At 36.8% G+C, this 22,163-nt stretch overlaps 1 protein-coding gene across 1 annotated transcript in view; it reads right to left on the bottom strand.

Moving 5' to 3' along the window:
* Positions 1 to 5,357: 5,357 nt before the first annotated feature.
* The window catches only part of GUCY1B1 (guanylate cyclase 1 soluble subunit beta 1), a 42,055-nt gene continuing 25,249 nt past the window's right edge, over positions 5,358 to 22,163 (bottom strand). Inside the window, exons 6-14 of the mRNA XM_066548208.1 lie at positions 16,973 to 17,203; positions 16,469 to 16,585; positions 15,516 to 15,649; positions 14,625 to 14,822; positions 12,712 to 12,949; positions 11,689 to 11,829; positions 10,367 to 10,521; positions 9,927 to 10,053; positions 5,358 to 6,672 (exon numbers count right to left, since the gene is read on the bottom strand). Coding sequence (XP_066404305.1) covers positions 6,649 to 6,672; positions 9,927 to 10,053; positions 10,367 to 10,521; positions 11,689 to 11,829; positions 12,712 to 12,949; positions 14,625 to 14,822; positions 15,516 to 15,649; positions 16,469 to 16,585; positions 16,973 to 17,203 — 1,365 coding nt within the window. The 3' untranslated portion in view covers positions 5,358 to 6,648. The remainder of the gene's footprint in view (positions 6,673 to 9,926; positions 10,054 to 10,366; positions 10,522 to 11,688; positions 11,830 to 12,711; positions 12,950 to 14,624; positions 14,823 to 15,515; positions 15,650 to 16,468; positions 16,586 to 16,972; positions 17,204 to 22,163) is intronic.

Below are 22,163 nucleotides of genomic sequence, written 5' to 3'. Positions count from 1 at the left end.
AGTTTGTCCACATCCTCATAATTAACAATGGAAGTAGTTTGAAGGCTGCAGAACTGCAGAACAGAATAAAAGCAGATGCAGGGAATTTTGGCATACTCCAGGTATAAGCAACAGCCTGGAAATAATATATTAGTTCTTCCTGATTTGCAAGTATTTTTCATTCCTGTCTTCAATTCAGAGACACTTTCAGTAGCACTTGTCTCAACAGAAATTTTCCTGTGTATTTACCAGAGAGCTATAGAGAAAATGAACATAAGGTACAAAAAGAGATGTGTAAAATGGACTACTCTGCAGCAGGAGGTCCTAGCAGAAAAGTGAGCACTCTACAACAGAAGCCACTCCTAAAGTGCTGATGAGCTTTTTCAAGCACTTAATTAATTGACCAGATACTTTTTTTTTTTTTGCAGCAGTGTTACACTTGCCATGGGCCTTCACATTCATGGGGCAATAAAATCAGTAATGCAAACAGAAATGCCCCAAAAATCTTTGTATGAGAAACTACACATGAATGATGAATTTGAATGTTTAGAAAGACCTGTCTGTCTTTGTATACCTGTGGTATCTTTGCTTTGTAATTCTTAATGGTTTCAACAAATCATCTCTTCAAATATGACCTCCTATGATGGAGCAACCTTTAGTTGTTTCTAGGATGCTTTCCTTCTAAGAGCCTTATGTAAATGTAGCTACAGGAATGCTGAGTGCTGCTTGGGCAAAGTTGAACTTCTTTTCTTGAACTGAAGAAACAACACTGTTGTTACATAATCCTTACCAAAATGTTACCAAAGGTGTGTGCCATTGTAACAATGTCTTAGGTTAGATGTTGGAATATTATATCTTCATTTAAAATTGTAGTTTATGTTACCTGCTTTTACACATGAGAGATGTTACAATTCAAAGTACTGACACATCCATCAGAGACAAAACATCTGATTTGTGTATTCCTGAACTAAAATGTAATGAGCTACATGATCTATGGGTTTTGGGTAGCATCAATAGCACCAGTAATAAATGAAACAACCACAAATATTGGACTGACTTTTGAAGTCCAAAGCAGAGTCAGCAGTCAAGAAGGAAAAGGAGTTTGATTTTCTTCAGGGTGCCAGGGGCAGTCAAGGGTAAGGTGAAAATTTAGCACTTAGTAAAAACAAAACCAATGAACTAAAAGGATGGACAGTGTTCCTTGACAGCTATGCAGCATGGTTTGGAAAATAAGGTTCAAGTGAAAATTGAGATTGAGTCTCTCATAAAGATAGAAATGTTATCATTAACCCCAGCCCTTTTGCCCAGACAGCCTCTCCTTTCAGACTTATAAAATGAGCAATGGAAAGAAGCAATTGCTTTCAAAATAAATACTTATCTGTATAAAGAAATTGATCTTTCTTTTTTTCCAGTGATGAAAGCAAAACAGCAGTTATTTCCATGGTCTTCCTTTGGAGAATTGAGAACCTCAGGAAAACAAGTTCTTCCAACAGCTGCTGACTTTAGAATTTGCAGTCTGTACACCACTCATGATACTCTATGCAAGAGTGTGCAGCACTCAAATGTGTGTCTGTGTATATACACATGCATCTATAAAGCCTGAAGGGTAAGATGACATGGGAAAGGCTGTGTGAAAAGGCATGAATCCTTATTTTGTGGGCAAGTTTCTTATCCCCTAGATCATTACAAAACTGACCAGAAACACATACATAATGTGACAGAAAGTGAGGCTTGGATTTCTTGTACAGGTAGTTGAAGCTCTGAATGCTTCACTATGCCCTCTGTGGAAAAAGAATACTTACATTTCAATCTCCTTATATGAGTTTGTTGGGTTTTTTTTAAATAGATTGTTTCTGAACACAGAAACATCCTATTTATGTGTAGGAAAGCTTATATTTATTAAGTTGACTTGCACAAAATATCTGGATAAATAACAAGGGGTAACAAGCTGTCTTTTCTTTCCAGAAACGTTAGACCCAGTGTTTAGGACTTGTAAGGAATAGATGTGCATTTCTTCACCTAATACACTGCATATTTCAGTGTGATTTATGAAGATGGTTTATTTTTCATATACTTCATTAGAGCACTGGGCTCATACTAACACAGGGGCTGAAGGCAGCAATACTGAAAGACTTTTACTCCTTATCTGAAAACTATGGCCTTGTCGTTTTTGTGGGAGGTATTATTTGGTTTTATTTTTAAACAAAGGCTCAAGGACAATTGGCTTAATTGGTCTCCAGTTCAGGATTATGATTAACACCAGCTAGGAACTGTGAACATTTTTAGCCTTTTGCTGGGGCTCAGCTAAGTTCTGTCATTTTAATCACAAGTCACTTTTTAGAGCACTAGACAGGACAGCACATTTATGAAAGTGTAAAATCAGTTGTTAAAGGCTAGAATGACCCTGACAAGCTACAATACAAAAAGGCACACGGGTTTCCTGCCAGAGCTGCCTAGCATATGAACAGATAGATCCTCAGCCCACAAAATTGCTGCCCTTGAAAGCACAGCTGCTCTGTGGTGTTGAATCTGTATTAGATAATCACCTCTGGAAAACAATGCCTATGTGAGTGCTGATATGGGGAACAGTCTGGAACAAAACACTTATAAACAGAGATCCCACATCTTCATCCCAGAATAATAATCACAATATTGTTTTCACATTCCAAAACAGTTATATTGGCAAAAAGACCCGTTGATTGTGATGAAACTGAACATTAGCTTTTTCCTGTTAATAACAAAGAATTAATTGGTAGAGACAGCATGTGTTGTTGCAGTTTTTCCAAAGTCTCACCCCAAGTCAGACAGACAGTAGAAAAAAACTCAGTGCCATGTATATGTGCAGCTATAGATTGGGGAATGGAACCTCTTTTTAGTTCTTTTTTTGTTTTGTTCTGGTTTTGGGGGTTTTTGTTGTTTTTGTGGTTTTGGGGTTTTTTTGCAGTTACATTAGCACAGTTCTGTTTACTGGCTTATTACTTGCTCCCCCTCCCATGGTCAGGTCGGTGCATGAAATAGCAAGAGTTTCAGACTGTCTCCAGGAAAGAAAGGATCTTGTTATAGTGAAAAATAAAGTCTTGTTAAAATAAAACAGGACTATAAGTCCAATCACTTCCCTTTACTTAGGCTATGATAAGCCAACACAGTGACTGGCAAAGTTAATTTATACTTGCCCAAAAGATTCCATTTGTACCAGTATGCTGACTGCCTGGAGAACATAAATACTAAATTCTCTTCAAGTTCTCACAGTGCTAGAATCTCATGACCCGACTTTTTTTTTTTTAAATAATATTTGATGGCTCTAGAAATGCATGGAATAACCATTATACAGTTTGTGACAATACAGTAAAGTGTTGACCTGTCTACATGGTGAATGAAAAAACACATTTTAGGATACAGATGCCTCAGACCTTGCTCTGGCTCCCTGGAGAGAGGTGTTGCTGACAAGGCCATAGACACTGCAGAGTACAAGAATGTACATTGTAGTGCACAACTGCCTGCAGCACACTCATTGATTAGCTTTAGATTTTACTAGAGGTTTGTTCAAAGCAAAGGCTCTGGGGCCTCCAGCAGCACCCATTCATATCAGATCCTAGCACATTCCTTCCTGTTTCCTTCTTGTGCCTGTGATAGTCTTTCAAAAGTGAGCTTGGAACCAACCAGATGTGATTTGCACTACCATCTCAAACACTGCAACCAAGTCATTAAAAAAAAATCTCACATAACCTTATCAGTTTTGTCTTCATGTGTCCCTCCTAGAGGATTGCCTTTACAGAGAATCCTGGTTTGGAAAACAACTCTTAAGACCATTGAGTCCAACTGTTAACTTAGCACTGCTGTGTTCACTGTTAAACCACATTCCCAAGTGCTGCCTCTATTTGCCTTTTGAACACTTCCAGGGATGGTGATTCCTTGGGCAGCCCATTCCAGTGCCTGACTACCCTTTCACTAAAGACATTTTTGTGGTAATCCTGTAAGCAGATATCCAAATGAGCATCTCATCCATTGTTTATCATTCTGTTTTAAAAAGAAATCAAACATGAAGTTATGTCCCCAGAGGTTGTTCCTACCAAGGACTGACCCAGCAGTTTGGAAGCCAGCTGCAGTGCCCACTTGAAGACAGGAGTAGAGTCACAGAGTCCCCTGCATAGCCAAAGCACAAACACCACTGAAAATCAATTTCCCTTGCCTGTCTGATTTCACAGGAATGCATAAGATCCAGGAGATTCTAAACAACTAAGTATTCCATAATTTGCAATTTCATGGCTGATCTCCCCTTTTTTCTCCTTGTTCCAGTTTTTCTTTTTCAAACAAAAAATACCAGAATAAAATACATTTATAAAGACCTTTGAAACAGACTTTGATGATTACTCTGCCTCATGTTTCAGCTAGAGAGCTTCTATTGAAAAAGCAAATCATTATAGTTAAATAAAAGAGGCAGTAGAACACACATAAAAGAACTAAATACCTTCAGAAGTGTTTAACTGTTAGCTGAGAGTAATATTTAACCAAACTGTAAATTTAGTAGTTGAATGCAGCATTTAAGTGGAGACCAGTTTTAGTAACAGAAGTGGGTAAGTGCCTAAACTGTACTGAGATAAAAAGCTCTTACATGAACACAATATGAGCTATTATTCTGTGCTTTAAGAAACTGGTTATGTTACAAAGTAGCCTAATGGGAGCTTTAATATTTTGAAATCATTAAGAAGATACAATATAAACCCAGAGCATTATTTAAGTTTTTCTGGCATGCAATCTTCCACCAGCTTGAAGTGTGATACAGAACTTCAGTTTCTTCAGAACCATTTGCATATGAATTATATCAATACACAACCACAGCTGTCACAAACTCCAAGTCTTTCAAAGTCACCATAAAGTTTTTGTAAGCTTGAACAACTTGATCAGTCCACATTGCTGCTGTGGACCTGTCTGAGAGAGGGCAACCTCTGATGATGTCTTGGGGTGTGTTGCTGTCCAGCAGTGAGATGATGGGGAAGAAAATATGAGGTTTCCTCCCTTCCTTTCCCATTCCTAAAGCTTGGGTCACTAATGTACATCCTGCTCAAAGCATACAGCTACTAATGTTTGATTGTTAAATATTGCCCAAGGGTTTCAAAGGAAGGTTTTATACATTTTTGTCACTTCATCTACTATTTTTGAAGCATTAACCTCAACATTTTGAACACTACTTTAATATGAGGATGTGATCCATTACCCTGAATATGTGAGACACTTGGACATTTGCAAACATTGGAACAATGCCTCAACAATTTATTTAAATATGAACTGCAAATTATTTAATGGAGAAAATACTTTTTTTTTTATCAAGCAACGAAATAAAGTTTTCTACCAAAAGAAAATCACAAGATTTCTAGAAGTCCATGGAAAAAATAATTTATTGCAATTTCTTTTGCACATTAACATGAAACATTTATACATATATATTCTGTGCTAATAAGATATACTAGATATAGACAATTTTTATACACAAAGTAATTGCACTATTCTATTTTATAATGCAAATATTCAGAAATGATCAGTCAGATAATAACAGATACTATTCACATAAAAATGCACAATATATTAAAGTGAGGAAGGTCTATGCATCTGACAACTTGTTCACTTTTACTAACTGTATCGGCTGATGAAACACACTATGACCCTTTCCAAGCTTTACATCCCTAAATTATGTCATGATTCCTAGAATATTACCAGGTCCTCTCAAGGACTAAAATAAGATCATTTCTGAAATTAGAGAGACCACACCAAAAGGCAACTGTATCAACCATGTCCCAGCAGCATGCCTTCCAACTCCACGGGCTACATCAGATGAGAATCAATGCACTACGAGTGGTCTAAAAATTGTCCAGCAATCTATTACTAATATGACAATTTAATTTAGTTTATATAAATCAATGAGAAACACATTGCAAGTGAACAGTATTTCAGTAGAAGTACATTGGCACATGCTTCAAATGGCAGTATCAGAAAAACAGCTGCCCCCTTCCAATACAGAAGATGTTTATAGTGTCCACAAAGAGAAAATGCAGGATGATATCAAATGAGAAACCTTTTTCTAACCGGGCATTTACAGAGCATCAAATATTATTCACAAAATGAATGAGAAGCATGGTAATAGCAGAACTAAATGTGATACCATATATGCAATAATTTTCCTAATGCTGTTTTAGGTTTTTTTAAAATATCATTCCTTAGGTTCATTGTCCTGCCTATCAACTGAAATATCTATCTTTCAAGAAATGTCATCAATTCACATAACCACAGTACTTCAGAGATGAAGATGAAGATGTGAAGCATCAGATTGAAGTGGTTAGCTGTGGCGTGCATACTACATGGTTTCATTCAACATTTTCTGGTGGTAGGAATGGTCACGTGACTGACATGCAAAAATGCATATCAAAAAAAGGAAAGCTTGAAATACATGCTCATAGCAAAGGTATAACAGTACCAACAATAAGGACAAAAAATTAGCAAGCAAGCCTGGAGAAAAATGGTATGACTTGAGAAGTAGGGCAAAAGACAATGGTACTGCACATGGCAATGGGAGATACAATGTAAAAGAACATCCATAACATAACCTTACTGCCTGGCACCCTACTTGGAGACAGTATTGCACCCTATTCAGCGTCCTCTTCCTCTTCCCTCAGCTCAGAAAGCATCTTGCTTTGTTTCCTTGAGAGCATGGAAGCAGAATTTGAGAAGTAAGGAATTTTCTTTGAAGCAACAACATGGTGGGTTAATGCAGCGACAAAATACATTTTACAACTTGCAACCAGTATCAGTAAATAGTAAAAACTAAAGAAAACCAAAAAGCATAGGTAGTGCATGTATTTCTTTCATATCTATTGTATGTAGGAATGAAACAATTCCTACATGTCCTGGTGAACTACCAGCTCTGCCTGAAATATTTCAATTTGTTCCCACCAGTAATGTGGGAACAGGGCAGAAGAGAGAGATATAAAAAACTGGAGAGGGAGTAAAATTGCAGTCATACATCTGAGGTTCTTGGCAAGATTTATTTTTTACAACAAATCTGTTTCTCGAGAGAGAAACTTCAGTTGAACCTCAAAATAATGAAGACTAATAATTAATTTTATGCAAACAAGCAGATGCAAAATGAATAATTGGTCACAGTTGCTTTGTTGTATGTGTATTTCTGATGCAATTCTACTTATTGCTGTACTGGTATCATGGAAGAGATATCAGAGAAAAAAGGTGAAGGAGCAGCACTCCAAATCAACACTTATTCTTGTAAATTAGGTCTTTCTTCAGAAGTAACTGCCGCTCATGGGGACTGATATTAGAGATGTCAACCCAAGAATCAAGTTTGAGGCATGCTGAGCTGCTTCAGCCCTATCATTTTCTACTGGCCTAGTAGAGAAACAGTGTATTTTTACCCTTGGTTTCACATCTCTTATGGCATCTGTAAACATTCTGTCCTTTTTCCTCACCATGTCCTTATTAATGGTCTTCAGAGTAAAATATGCTGATAGATTTGAAATGCTGAGCTAATAACTCTCCAATGGATATAATGAAAAGAGAAATACATCACTAATGTGCATCGATCCTAGATTGAAGATACTGGAGCTAGAAAACTTCACAGTAAAAGCATAATTAGCAGAAGTGTCTTCAGGATGATTTAGGAAATATTTTCATGCTTACTTCTATATGCAATTTCTTGCAATATTCTGCAGTGGCCTATCATGAAGTTTACCATATAGTTTCTGAATATATTTAAACATGCCCTTATTTATTGTCATCTACAGTCCCCCTGTACATAACAATAAATGGCCCTCCACACAATAATACATTAGCATTCTGAAAAAAATTCTGGAAAGAAAACCAAGACTACATGTGTGCATAAAGCAAAGTGATTGCTTTAAAGTTGATTATCTGATTTCTGCTTTTGGCACAGCCTATAAAGTGCCAGAAAAAAACATAAAGAGTACGTTCACGGGAGAAATAGTTCAGAAAATCTTAAAGGAATAAAATGTTGTGCATTTTCTGTGTATGGACAGATAAAATTGTGCAGGCAGTGGAAAAGAATCAAAAGGTTAGAGGAATATACTCTTTCACTTTTCAAAATCACTTCTGACAAAATGATTATCAGTTCACATCATCACATCAGTGTATTTTTCTATTCTCCTATGCTCCCAAACTTAGTACAATTTTGAAGAGATACCTGTCCTGGGAGAAGTCCTTCTGTCTCTGAGAATTACGTCTATATCTGAATTTCAAAATTAACAAAAACTAACAAAATTAGAAAGGCTTTTTCAGTGTGCTTAAACTGTGAGTCTTAAATGCTCCTGAAAATCAGGCTCACAATATTTCTCAGTCAGGTTTATTCCTACCTCCATGTGTCCCTCTACAAAGCTCCATTACTGGATAATAGTATCAGCAAGTGTCTCTCAGGACTGCTGTGAGGATTAAGAAAACCAGCTGTTGTACAATATCTCTGGAAGTCCTAAACTACCTGAACCTTATATTCATACTAAACATATGTTGGGCTGAAACAAGGAAAATACCCATCTGACTCAGTACCTCTCTGAAATTTACATTTAAAATTATAGTGTGTCTTGAAACAAATGATAGGACATTTATAAGGCAGAAAAAAAGTGAAAGGTGTTTAATTAAAATGTATTTTAAATACAACAACAGATTTTAAATAATGGTAGCCATGTGAAGTTATCATACTGTAGAATAAGAATAGAAAAGTATTCTCAAAAGTGGCACCCAGAATATAATTGTAAGTAATATATATTCAAATACAGAATTAAAATGCAGAGCTAAAGTCCAGAGGGTTAATACTGGGAGTTACCATTAAAAAGTCAATATTCATATACTTGTGTACCAGTGGTAATAAATCTGGATTAGATCTCCTAAAAAGCCTAAACAGCTTAAGAGCCTAAATTACACTTTCAGAAGTACATGAGCATTCAGACACATAACTAAGTTCCTCTGACTTACAAGAATTATTTCAGCCAAGGTGACTGATGACTTTCATTATTTTAGTCAAGGGTGTTTTTAAGTTTAAATACATAGTAGAAAACTCATTCTTTTTACTCTTCAGGGCAAAATTCAAGCTATGTAAATTACTTTTATCTTTTTTTTTTCTTCCTGTTGACATGTTGGATGGATTGTATGCACCTGCTCAGCTATGGCAAAGCAGCTGGCATACTGTAACCTCATTGTCTAAGTCTGTAGCACACTTTGAGTCTAGATCTCATTGGCTTTTACTGAAATTCTGGATAATACATGCCCAGAATTCTGAAACTGAGGCATAAGCTTAAAGGTCCCCCAGTGCTTGAAGAGCTCTGCCTCACCTCATTTTGAGAAGACAGCTTAGGCTGATATGCCATATACAAGAAGTAGTTTTCACCTGTGTATTTCTAAAGCAGGACCTCTGCCATGCAACAGTGTCTGAACAAGGAGGGGCCATCTGGGGTTAAGAGACCACCACACACATCAGGTGTGAACCTGCTTGCAAATAGTTGTTTGACTGTTGCCTAAAGATTTGAAAGCACATTTTTTCACTCACTGCAAGAAAGCAAATGGCAAATTTTGAAGTACTGGTAACCAGGCATGTCAGCTAAACAGAAACCGACATTATATAGCAAAATCTAGTACAGTGCAGAAATCTGTAAGAGGGAGATATAAATATTTAAACACTTGGCATTCCCTCAAGGACTTTTTGAAATCAAAAGTACTCTTTCAGGAACTGCACAAACTGCAAAGACAAATAATCAAGGATTTTCAAGTACTGTCAAGATAATAAATGTGTTAATGAAAGAGTGTTGCACAAAAGTCGTCATTTTTTTTCTGTGGAACATTTAGTTTTGCAAATGTAAATGTATCTCCATAGTTTAGATTAATTTTTTAATGTTTATGTTTGGAAAAAAACAAAATTACACTCTAGTTACTCATACCTCTGTCTCTGTACTCTTTCTGGACAAAAACCAAACCTGCATTGGTTCTTTTTTGCCCTTCATAGAAACTGGACCTCTGTACTCCAGGTGGAACTGAGGATCTGAATTTTCTGGTGTCATAAGACACCTGAAATTGAAAGAGAAAACATGTAAATGAATGGACTTTGCATGCATGCCACAAACTATGCAAAATATTAAATATGCTACATGTATGTGAGCAGACTACCAAAAGATTCAACTCCATCTCTACATCATTATTAAATTTGCAGACCAACAACTGTGTATCATAATGCAGTTTGCCATATAGCTTCATGAGAACTCACATACTTAAATAATGGTTGCAGGACTGTCACTTTCAACTCCAAAAAAACCTTTATGGTATGCTGACAAAGTGATTTATTTTAAGATGTCAATACCAATAAAAATAATACATCACTCACCTGTAAGTATATTCAGAGACATTGATCTTTCCCTTTTCTCCAGTAGTTTCTGTTCTGCTTGTAAGATTGACTGTGTTTCCAAAGAGACAGTACCGTGGCATCCTCTGACCTATGACACCCGTGACTACCTCACCAGTATGGATTCCTATGGTTATCTTTAGAGAGAAAAAATTAGGTCTGAATATTCAAAAGGAACGTAATTAATCTGATGCCTCTGACTAAACATAGGCAACATGCTATTTATATCTACTAGAGCTTATTTTTCCAAAGTGCTACTCCTGCTTGTTCAAAGCCTTGCATTTTGTGGGTTTTGTCACTTCTTTGTTTTTTAACTTTAGTACAGTGTCATGCCTCTGCCTTCCATGTGAACAATCAAACTCCGTAATTTTCCAGCTTCCACCCTGCTGTTATTATGTACTGTGAAAATAAAAAAAGAGGTGGGCAGAGAGGCATACTCTGCAGGTCTGTGTTTAATGACTGCTCAGAAGGTGCAGAAAAGGATGGCACAGGTCAAGAAAAAAAGATATTTCTCAAAGGAAAAATCATGGTATTTTGTATTCAGGAGGTCAAGAGATAGGACAGAGGTTTGGACAAGCTCATTCTAGTAGCACATTACAGTTACTGTAAAGCCCCAAATCAAACCTTCTCACTGCTTTGCTCCATGACAAAGTGAAGTACAGAGCTCTAAGCTAGGTGATAGAACAGCAGCATTCATGTAAATAGAAATATGCATTGCATATGCATTAATCATTTTCTGCTCACAGCCTTCTGATGAGGACAGTCAATGCTGCTTGCCCAGTTCTGTATCAGTGCTACAGCATCTCCAGAAAGTCCCACAATGAGTGAAATTCCACTAATATACACTGGTGTCAGCAATCATTGCTGCACCTGTCTATGGAACTGCAGTTCTCTTTTTAATGCATTAATGTGCCATTCAGACATAAGGATCTGAGGCATGATGAAAAATATCAGGGAGGGAATATTATTTTTCTACTCCTTGAGTTGAATAAGACTCAACAGATTATACTTGATGCACAATAGGAATTCACTGATTATATTGAAATTATCAGAAAAAAGACATAAATGATGTGGACCTAAATAAGTCCTTTACCCTTTAAAGCACAATAAGCATTTTAAGGTCTGAGAACTGGACACATCACAGCTACATATGACTTCTCATATTATTTGTATATATCAGTCTCAAAACCTACACTGTAACAAGGCCCACCCCCTGCATGGACTGTGACTAGAGCATTATCTTATCCAAAAACATTATCATGCTCTCAAAGAAGGGGTTTTCATTCAAGCCCACATTTACTAACCTGTACAGGCTCACCATCTACTTGAACTTGGCCTGCAATTTCCATCATATCCAAAGCCAGGTGGCAGATAGATCGTGCATGATGCATGCAAGGCTCTGGCAGACCACTCACTGTCATATACTTGTCCCCAACTGTTTCCACCTATCAAGACAGATAATTTTCAATTACTTCATTATTACGGTGTTTAGAGTACTAGAATTGATGTAGTGCTTCAAGACTGCTTGTCCTCTGAAAGACTTCCCTTTCCCTTTCCTTCAAATCACCCTAATTACTGTCATCTCTGCTTGTTGTTGAAGGTGATTTATCATAATCCCACAATGTAGCAACTTACAATGACTGTGATTGTGTAAACCTGAGTCTCTCTTCTGGTGTCTTCTAAATGAAACTGAGCTCTATGTTTGTTCTGACTCACACTCTTAATTCACATGGTACAGGACACAAAATTCAGTTCTAGCAAGACCTAGGAATGAACCTCATAGATATAAACACACAAGCAAACACATATACATATTTATGGGATGCATATGTATCTATCTCTGTCCCTTCCTGCTACCAGCCACATTTGCACCTACACCTCACTCCTGAAGTGAATGAAGGAATGAAATTCACATTGAGTAACTGAATAGTAAGTCATAATTTACAATTAGAAGACCCAGGAACAGAACTGAAAAACTTAAAGCACAAGGTCAGAAGAACCACAAATGGCTTGTATGAGTTCACATCAGCTAAATGTGGAAGTACATTTATATGTCCACCTAATGGGTGACTGCAGAAATCATTATGAGAACTTAGCACTTTCTGTTCCTTCAGACATTTAGAGATAACCAAAATACTCTTCTGTAGCTATCTAACATCAGGTAAAACAGTTCAGACTGAGAACATAAGTTGTTTTTTTTAAAAGCCTAAAATCCAAGAAGATTGGATTTTGCAATAGCTTAATGCTATGAAGTTTTGTTTTTGTAATTTACCATAGTAAATTATAGAAAAGTAACAGATTTGATACTTCAGAAATCTTATTTTTACCTTATAAACAAATGGATTCCTTCGTGAATCAGTCAGAATATCAAATCTTGTGTAAAGATCATTTAAAAGATTGACAATTTTCATGGCTCCCTCTCCAGAGGCATGTTTGCTACAAAAGGCATTGAATCCCACAATGCCACTGAAGAGAATGGTGACGTTGTCGTAGCGCTTGGCTGGAACAGGGCGCTTGTGTCTCAGCTCATTTGCCACTGATGGTGGCAGAACAGAGTACAGCAACCTACACAGGCAAGGAAAGAAAGGCAAAAGTGAAAAAAGAGAATCTAGAGAAAGGTGTTTACAGCAGCACTCTTCACATATGAACTTCCTACCCCCCACAGCGTTTATAACACACTCCTACCATCAACAAGCAATAGAAAAGGTGTTTACTGAAGAGTATGTTATTTGGAAAACAGGAAGTGATCTACATCAGCATACCATTTCAAACACATGAATATACATCTAAATTATCAACAAAATGAGACATGTTATTAATTCTTCTGACATGATTTGTTAGTAGTGCCTTGGATCATTTTTACTTCTTTCTGCCACATCCTCAGCTCATATAATATGGTTTTTCTCATAGAACCATAAAAACTGCAAAAAAGACCATGAAGAGATCAAACAGTTTTCCATCTCTGATCAATTAATGCATTTCTAAATGCTTCCCCTCTATTGAGCATGCTGTTTTTAGGGTCTAGAGTGTCTTTTTAAAAGTAGTCTATATGATGTATTAACACTTGTTCATATTATAAATTATGCAAATAAAATCCAATCACACACACAGAAATTCACCCTATTCTCATGTGTCTTTCTTCAACTATCTAACTCTTATCTTAAGGTCCATTTCCCTCCTGAAGATCTCTGACTGTTTCACAAATCTTGAACATCAGCCTCCTGCACAATCCCTCATTAGTTGCATTTTTGGCAAGTTCACTACTTGAGTTATAATTAGTGAATACTTTTGGCACATCACACAGTAAGTGACACTATCTGTTCCAGCAGCTGCCATGAAGGCAAGAATTCCTGAAGATAAAATGACTTTATAAAGTAAGCCAACAGGAATGAAGAGAAAAAATACTTCTTAGGCTTTGTTTTCTCTGTTTCTCCTGTCCATCCCTTTCAAGTATTTTTAAAATAATTTCCATTACAGAAAAAAACATATCTATCAATAGAATTAATACAGAGATGAGACTGTGTTTTATAAATAGGAGTCAATCATGAACTCCATGCTACTTTTCACAAAAGCTTTATTTTAATTTGCCAGTCATTGTTGAGCTGAAATGCCATAGACTAATGACTTTTGAAATTGACTTTATAGTTATCTGTAGTACAGTATTTGGGGCCCAATGCACACTTACTGTTACGTGTTATTTTTATGTACATATACCTAGATAAACCCAAATTCATTTCTACAAGTAACTACAACATCAAATTCATAGCATTAAGTTATTCCAAAGTTTCAGCTTTACACAAACTGTTTTCAAGGTTTATAAGATATGGATTTCTGTTCTATCATCCTGTGCCAGAAAGACAAAAGTTGGTTTACTGAACTCTGTCAAATAACAGCACTTGGGCATTCATCAAATTCACCTTTGCTACAGTGACTGCATGTAAGTTTCCAAAATTTTAGGTAATTCACAAGTAAAAATTAATTGTCAGCTCATTTTTTATGACTTTTCTTGTCAGGGAGGGAGCCATCAAAACATCTCGGCATATAATGGCCTAGACTGTGGGTGACATTTGACAATCTAAATAAAGAAATACCCTATTAAATGTTCTTTCTCGTCTCCAAAATTACCAGTCCTGATTATCTCTGCTATTCCTTACAAGATTCTGTTATTCTTTAAAGAAGGTAGCTATAAATAATATATTGCTCTGAGTGTTTCAGCCCAAAACTGGGATTTGGTTCTTACGTGTCTGTCTTTTTCTTTTCATCCTCCAGTGCACGCAGTGTGTGCTGCAGTCGGTCGGTGAGGATTTCAAGCTCCTGGGTCAGTTTATATTCCTCTCGGAACTGCTCTCCCAAAAGAACCAGATCACGGGTAGCATCATGCAATGGGATATCACTCAGATATAAACCTCTCCTGGTTAAATCATCCAAGTTCATCACACTGCAAAGCAGAGAAATATACAATAATATGGGTAAAATGGAACTTGCCAAAGGAGCGTTTAAAACTCAAATAAACAGCAGTCTGCTGAATAACAGTAGAAAGATGAAGCTTCTGAACTTGTGATGATCTGTACAAAATACCCCTTCTAGGAAACACCTTATTTGTGATCATTCATTTTAACCCACAGCTCTTGATTTTTGTGTTTAAATACAGAATTCTCACAAAGAGTTCCATGAGCATATCAAATGCATGTACTTCAGCACACAAAGTGAGATTATGTAAAGAATCTTTCCATTCAATCCTCCATTCCAACCACTTCTTTATCACCAATCTATTACATTAAAACTACTGCAAAAATACATGAATCCACACAGAAAAACAAATAATTGTCACATTTCTTAGCATTCTCAGAGTAAAAAACAAAAGATAAAACTTGCTAAAAAAACAGGAATATGAGGAATAACCATTTGTACAAACTGGGCCAGAGCAAGCCAATGTTTATACTGAGTATTTAGTACTCGGCCAAGTTTCAATGTTTAAATGCTCCTACCTCTTTTAATATAAACACATCAAAACCAATTAAATCAATACTTGAACCAATTAGTCTCTGTAGTACTACTCTCATAAGTGTTCTTAAAATTAGGAATTGTAAAATGAAAATCAGTATCATAGAACTCTCTAGGTTTGAAGTACCTTGGTGAACAAAGAAAGAGAATGCTGTCTGCTTCAGGCAAGTAGATCATTTGCCCTTTCAGGCGTAAGCAGCTGATTTCTGTGCCAGTCAGTTCATCTTCACACTCCAACTTTTCCACATCCAACAGCCCCTCCTGGTGATGAAAATCCACCACTGTGTAAGGGCAATGGTGTGTTATGCACCAGGCCTAGTCTGTAAGTGCATTCACTACAAAGGCAGTCAGAATATTTGGAATAGACTTACAGCTTACATTAAGCCCTGATTAACTTCTCGTTTGAACACCATGCACTGTCTATAATTTAATACAATTATTTGCTACCTTGAAGACACAAAGCATGGTATCTTTCTTTACATTCATGTTTGTAACTCTTTGTTTTCCACATTCCTCCTTAACAATAGTTTTGACAATAGTACTGCCTGTTCTGTGAAGTTCTATCTGTGCCTGGGATCATCTCTAAGAAATCATGCTGGTGTCTCTCAGGTACAGTTTTCTTTAAATAAACAGGCTCCTTGATGTAGTAAGTGTTACCCTACACACTGCATCTGCTCATATCACACACCTTGTCTCCTGCCCTCTTTAGAGAACAGGACACAGACCTTTGTATGAACATAGGGAGCCCAAGCAAGAACATATTTTATATTTTTCTCCCACACTCTTATGAAGTAAATGTAATCACCTCTCTAGATGTGCTTTGATACAACACACAAACTAGACTGGCCCCTTGCAGAGCAGGCATCATGCATGAAGTGTGTTTCCTTCACTGTTCCTATAAAACATTCTGCTTAATAGCTATTCACAAATTCATACCTGTGACTCACTCTTGGCTCAAGACTCAAAAAGGTCTGGGCATACTACAGAGAATTTTCTCTGAAGACTTCTGAGCTTTCTGCACTTCTATCTCTCCAAAGCACACTTCCTAAAAGAAAAACTGGGAAAATATTCTCTAGTTACCTTAGTCCTCAGTACGAAGACTGTATTGATATGGGAGAGGATCCCATGGAAGCTAATATCAATATGAGGCCGGACCAAGGAGAAAACTGACAGCAGACTGCAATTTCCTGGCTGCAGCTAGAATATTAAAAAACAGAAAAAAGGAAAAAACCCCAACTGTTATGATTTATAATAAAAATATACATAGAGTAATTATTTTCCATTTTATTAGATGACAATACTGAATAGAATTTATGCATCTCTCCACTGAATCACAAGGTTTTCAAATTATTCTCTTACTGCATATGTACATGACCAGAAGTAAAAAAGCTGTTATAGAATTAGGTTATTTTCAAGTTCTTTTTCTAACAAGAGAAGCACAATTTAGTAAATATTATACAGTTACATTGGAATGCTGTTCAGACAGAGAATCCTAAATCTGTTTTATTCATCTTTATAATTAACCTGTGAAGCATCTATCATTATGAATTTTCTATCGCTATCCATGCATAAGAATCATCTAACCTGTGGAAGGACTCTGTATATAGCATTGCCACATTGTGTGACCACCAGATCTCTGTCAAATATGATGTGGAAAGGAAATGCCTTGCAGAAAGTGTAGGGACTGATGCGAGACTCTTGGGTACCATTTTCTTCAAATCTGTCAAGGTCCTCATAGTAGTCCTCTTCTTTAGATTCTTTTTCTTCAATTAAAAATTGAATGTGGTCACACTCCTCATTTCTCTGTTGAATAACCTAGAGAAATGAAGAAAAAAATGAAAAACTGAAAACTCTGCTACTCATTAGCAAATGGAGTGCTACTATGGGGACAGGAATGTATTTAGAGGAGAAAGATAAATTTCAAGAATTATATTCACATATTGAAAAATACCATATTCTGGTAAGAATTTCTGATTTCACAGTCTTGGTAATTACTTTGTTATCTCTAAATGTCTGAATAACTATGCCGTTGCTTAGCCACAGTTGCTCTCTACAAGAGCAACATGTTGAAGATCACCCAAATACAATTTATTAAGCCTGAGTGAAATGCAAATCCTGAAACGAGGGGTCAAGGCTCAGGTTGTGCTTGCTTTTTTTCTTGCCTAAAAACAGGGTGGCCCCTTCCCCTGAAATGAACCTGTGTGAGCTTTGAATCCCACAGAACCCCATAATCCTTATTTTGATCAAAGTTGTTTGCAAGGTCTATAACACAACAGCAAATAGTGCTGACTGTTTAGTGATGACTAAATAGTGCTAAGAGGGTGGGTGTGTCACTGACAACAAGAAGGAAAGTGCATGGAGCACATGTTAGGATATACAGTCCTCATACATTCCAGCAGACTGCAAGATCAAAGCCAACAGACAAAACTAAAAGCAATCTTCTCTGGGCTGTATTCCATATTAAAGGAAATGACAGCAAAACTAGAATCATCTACATCAGTGGAATATCAAAAAGGTGTCCTTAACACAGCATTACACTCTTCAGTAATTTTACTCAAAGTTAGTAAAAAATATGAAATTAATAGGGATTAGTTTGTTTGCAGCAGGAGTCCTGTATGACAATATAATTTAAGCCAATAACTAGTAGAATACCATCATTTACCCTGAGAAGCTAAATCCACCTCTTTTCAAATTTAATTAGACTTAATGACTGGAAAAGAACAATTCTAATTCTATTTACATAGTATTGTTTAGCAGTGTTTTTCTGGAACATGGTCCACCTGATTCTACTTTCATGTTGACTCTGATTCTAAAGTCACTGAAGCAAAAAAAAAAAAAGACTTCTTAAAATTTCTAAAGCATCCTGATTTTTCTCTTTACACATAGTCTTAACCACAGAGATTAACAGTTACAATTTGAAAACAGAACAGATAGGCACAAACACTGCATCTGATCCCAGAGATGTTAAGTTTATTAAATATTTCATATCCAAAACTGCCAAAAATAGTACTTGATGGGCTAGGGAGTGCTGATGCCTTTATTTGCTCCTAAACAAATGGAGGAATGTAAAACAACAAAACAGTATTTTATTGTTAAATGATGATTAATTTAAGGTGGATTTAAGGTGGCAGTGCTCTTTGATCTACAAATTGCTCATTTGAAGGAAAGAGAGGCTCTTCTGGAGGTCATTTAGAGGAAGAGGCCAATTTAGGTGCTCTATAGCTGTGTGCTGCATTATTCTCCTCTTTCTATTGCTCATGTAAGTAACTTAGAGAAAGATCAGCCTACTAAATTTACCAGCTAATGTGGGTACCCAAAGCTGGATGTACAAATAAATTCAAATGTTGATGATGAGAAAACCTAACTGCCTCAAAAACTGTACTGGTAATCCACATCTCAGTGTATGACAAAGATAAGTGGGAAATTATGACCTAAGAAGGGGTAAGCCTCAGAAAAAATGAATGGTGGTCATCAGAGGAAAACATATTAAGTGGGTTTGTCTAGGAGAATGGAACATAGTAGATGAACACCTAGTTTTCCTCTGAATTTAGAATTTAAAGGTTTTCTGCATCTTCCTTTTAAATCATTATCCCTGAAATTGTGAGAGACTGTGGTCATATTGAAGATTATCAGAAGGCAGTCAAGAGTCTTAGTTCTTACTTTCTATCATTCGTGCACATTCTCACAGGTTTTATTTTAACAGTACCATTACTGTGGCCAGAGAAAGCTGAGATTACAGACAGAAACCTTTTTAAAATTGTGAAGATTTATCTCTAGAACTGATCTATGCTTCCAGATTATTTCCAGTCTTGGATCTTACTTTAAAGCGTTGCTCTTGCCACAAATGGAAAAAAAACCCTGCATATTTTGGATAAAAACCTTCTTAATTCAGCAAAGCTGATTTTAAAGAAGCTAATAATTGTTAAGGAAATGTTCATATTAACAACACATCACCTTCCAGACAGATTATCTCCTTATAGCCATCTTAGTCACTGCACACTAGTATTCTGTTACCAACCTGTACTTACAGACTTTTTCCTGCTACAATGCAGCATTTAACAGGTTGCTTTTAATAACTTCCCATTTTACTTCATTTATTATAAATGAATGATGCATCAGTGAACAAAACTCAGGATTAGATTAAGAAAACTACCTATAAAAATAGAACTGCTACATGCTTCCAGACATCTAGCTAGTTTGAGCCATGACCCTCTGCAGATCCTACAAGCTCACACAGTGACAAAGTCAGTCCTCACACATGCTGGGCTATTTTCCTAACCTTTACAGATTAGAACTGTGTCAGTAACAGTGAAAAGCTGCAGATTTCCCAAGCATCTTCAAGTTCATTTGAAACACTATTTTTGACCAGACTCCAGGGCATCTAGAAATGCCTGCTGTTTTAGTGCAACATGCTAGTGCAGCAAATGAACACCAGGCCAAACACATGGACATGCGTCAGACCTACAAGGCAGACAGAGCCAGCAGCACAGTCCTGGTAAACATGATATGCTGTGGACATGGCTGGTTTATGCAATTTTATTCTGATCATTTATGCACAGACACTTATTAACAGATGCTTTAATCATACCCCTCTCCAAGCTACAAAATCTACTGATGCATCCCTAATTAACTTCCCAATGGATATGCAACTTCATTATGTCCTTTCTGCTCACACAACTTATGAACTATCTAATCTTCCTATCTCATTACGTCATTCAGCTTGTCAGCAAATTCAAAATTAGCACTTTTGACTGTTAATTTGTTAAATTCTGTTCCTTCACCCTTGCACCTATAGATCCAAACTAACTGGACAGGTATTTGTTTGGCATAAGGACCTGCCCTAAATACTCTGATAAGCTTAAGTAGAATAGAACTTATCTACTGTTTCATTCTGCAAGCAAAGTTTGCAAGCCACACAATTTCAGTATCATTTAAATATTGTTGAAGAAGCCTCTGATAAATGCTTGACAAAGCAAAGTTCAGTCACAAAGCAACAAAGCCAGCAATCAAGTCTAATTCTTCCTCCCCCTGCAGTCTTAGCTGGTGAAGTGACATCAGTTCACAATGTCTAAGAGCTCAATCACCATAGTAACTGCAGTTAAAACTGCAGTTTTAAGGGAGAAATCATTATCTTGGTTTCAAAGAGAATATATAACATCTTACTGCTAACCTGCCTGTGCCTTCCAGGAGATGTAGCTCCAGAGTTTGTCCTTTCCTAATCAAGTGAAAAGTCACACCAATATTTCAGGGAATGATAACTGAGAGAAAAGTTATCTTAAAATGAGTGTGGTTTAATGTATTTGGTGAGCTTCCCACAAGATATTAAATCAAGAAGTACTGCTGTGATACAGAATATGTAATGAGCACATGCTATCTGTTAAGCTGTCACTATGTGTCTACAAGACTCAGTTCTGTAGATCTGAGCATATCCCCAGGACACACTCGTATTTCACCATGGCAGGATAGAATGTCCGTGGACAGGGCTCTTTTTTGATGAGATCGTGAAAATTAATACAAAAACAGAGGGGTTTTGCCCTTTAAAGACCAATACAGCATGAAATTTTTGATCTCTTCTGATCAAAACTGACTGTGCAATGCTGCTTAACAAAGTTCGCTGTAGCTGCTTCAGAATGATCCCAAAACAAAGGAGTTCACTGCGGAAATGGCAGTGGAAAACTTTCAGTTTTGCATACCCAAAGATAGAACCATGGGGATATCTGTCCCTGGCAGCTGGCTTCAGAGCAGACTGTCTCACTTCACCAAACCACTGTGCCTGGAGATAGCGAAGTTTACAGCTGCCCCAGTGCCAAAATTAGAGACTGACCATGCTCCATGACTGACTTATCTTCACGCACAGTTAGCATTGATTGTAATGTGTGGACCAGTATTGCTCATCTTCCATTACAAGTCCCCAAGTATTTTTTAGACCAGCTCTCCAGCTGGTCACATCTTCACTTTGTTTTTTCACACTGCCATTAGTAAGCCTGAAATTACCATCTTGTCAAGGACTTCCTCTGTTCTTTTCTGTTTTTATATTGTAAAACATCTTCCCGATGTAAAAGATTTTGATAGTCTGCTCTCAAATAACAGAAATGCAGAAGTCTGCTCTCCTAACAGTTCTTTGGGCTTTGCTGGATTATGTACAACACTCTTTGTTGACCATACCATTAGTAGCCTTGAGGGAATCCCTGTCCTGACTTCACCTTCACAGGTCACCTTCATTTATATACAAACAACCTCTGACAAGTGAAGCAAGAGAAGGCATAGCCAGGAGGCTGCTAACAGAGATCTCATTACAAAGTTTGTCACCAGCATTGTGATGATTTTTTAGTTCTCATACTGAGACTGGCAGAACATGAACATTCTCAGCACATACACAAAGTCAGCAACAATTTTTGAGACAATACCTGCTGCAAAAATGATTTAGTCTTAGCTCTATTTGCTAAAAATGGATTACCATATCAGAGAAGATAAGGAAAATTGGATTTGAACTAATTAATCAATTAATGTCAACTTGGGCTTTCCAGAACTATTCAACCGGAATTTTGAATCCAAGTTCAAAACAAATTGGTTTCCTTTCAGGGCTAACAACATCTAACAGAAACAAAATTACACTTCCCCCCAACCCCATCCCCCCTTTCCTTCTGCATGCACATACTCTAGGTGTTAAAAGAGAATGTACACTTCCTGAAGAACACCATTCTGGAAAAAGGAAGCCCTGCTTAATTTTAAAAGAAGATGTATGGTTTTAGATATATATATATATATATATATA

Source organism: Molothrus aeneus, chromosome 4 (assembly GCF_037042795.1).
Source record: "Molothrus aeneus isolate 106 chromosome 4, BPBGC_Maene_1.0, whole genome shotgun sequence".
Classification (NCBI taxonomy): domain Eukaryota; kingdom Metazoa; phylum Chordata; class Aves; order Passeriformes; family Icteridae; genus Molothrus; species Molothrus aeneus.
Note: the sequence above shows the minus strand (reverse complement) of the source record. Positions and strands in the feature narration are given on the sequence as shown.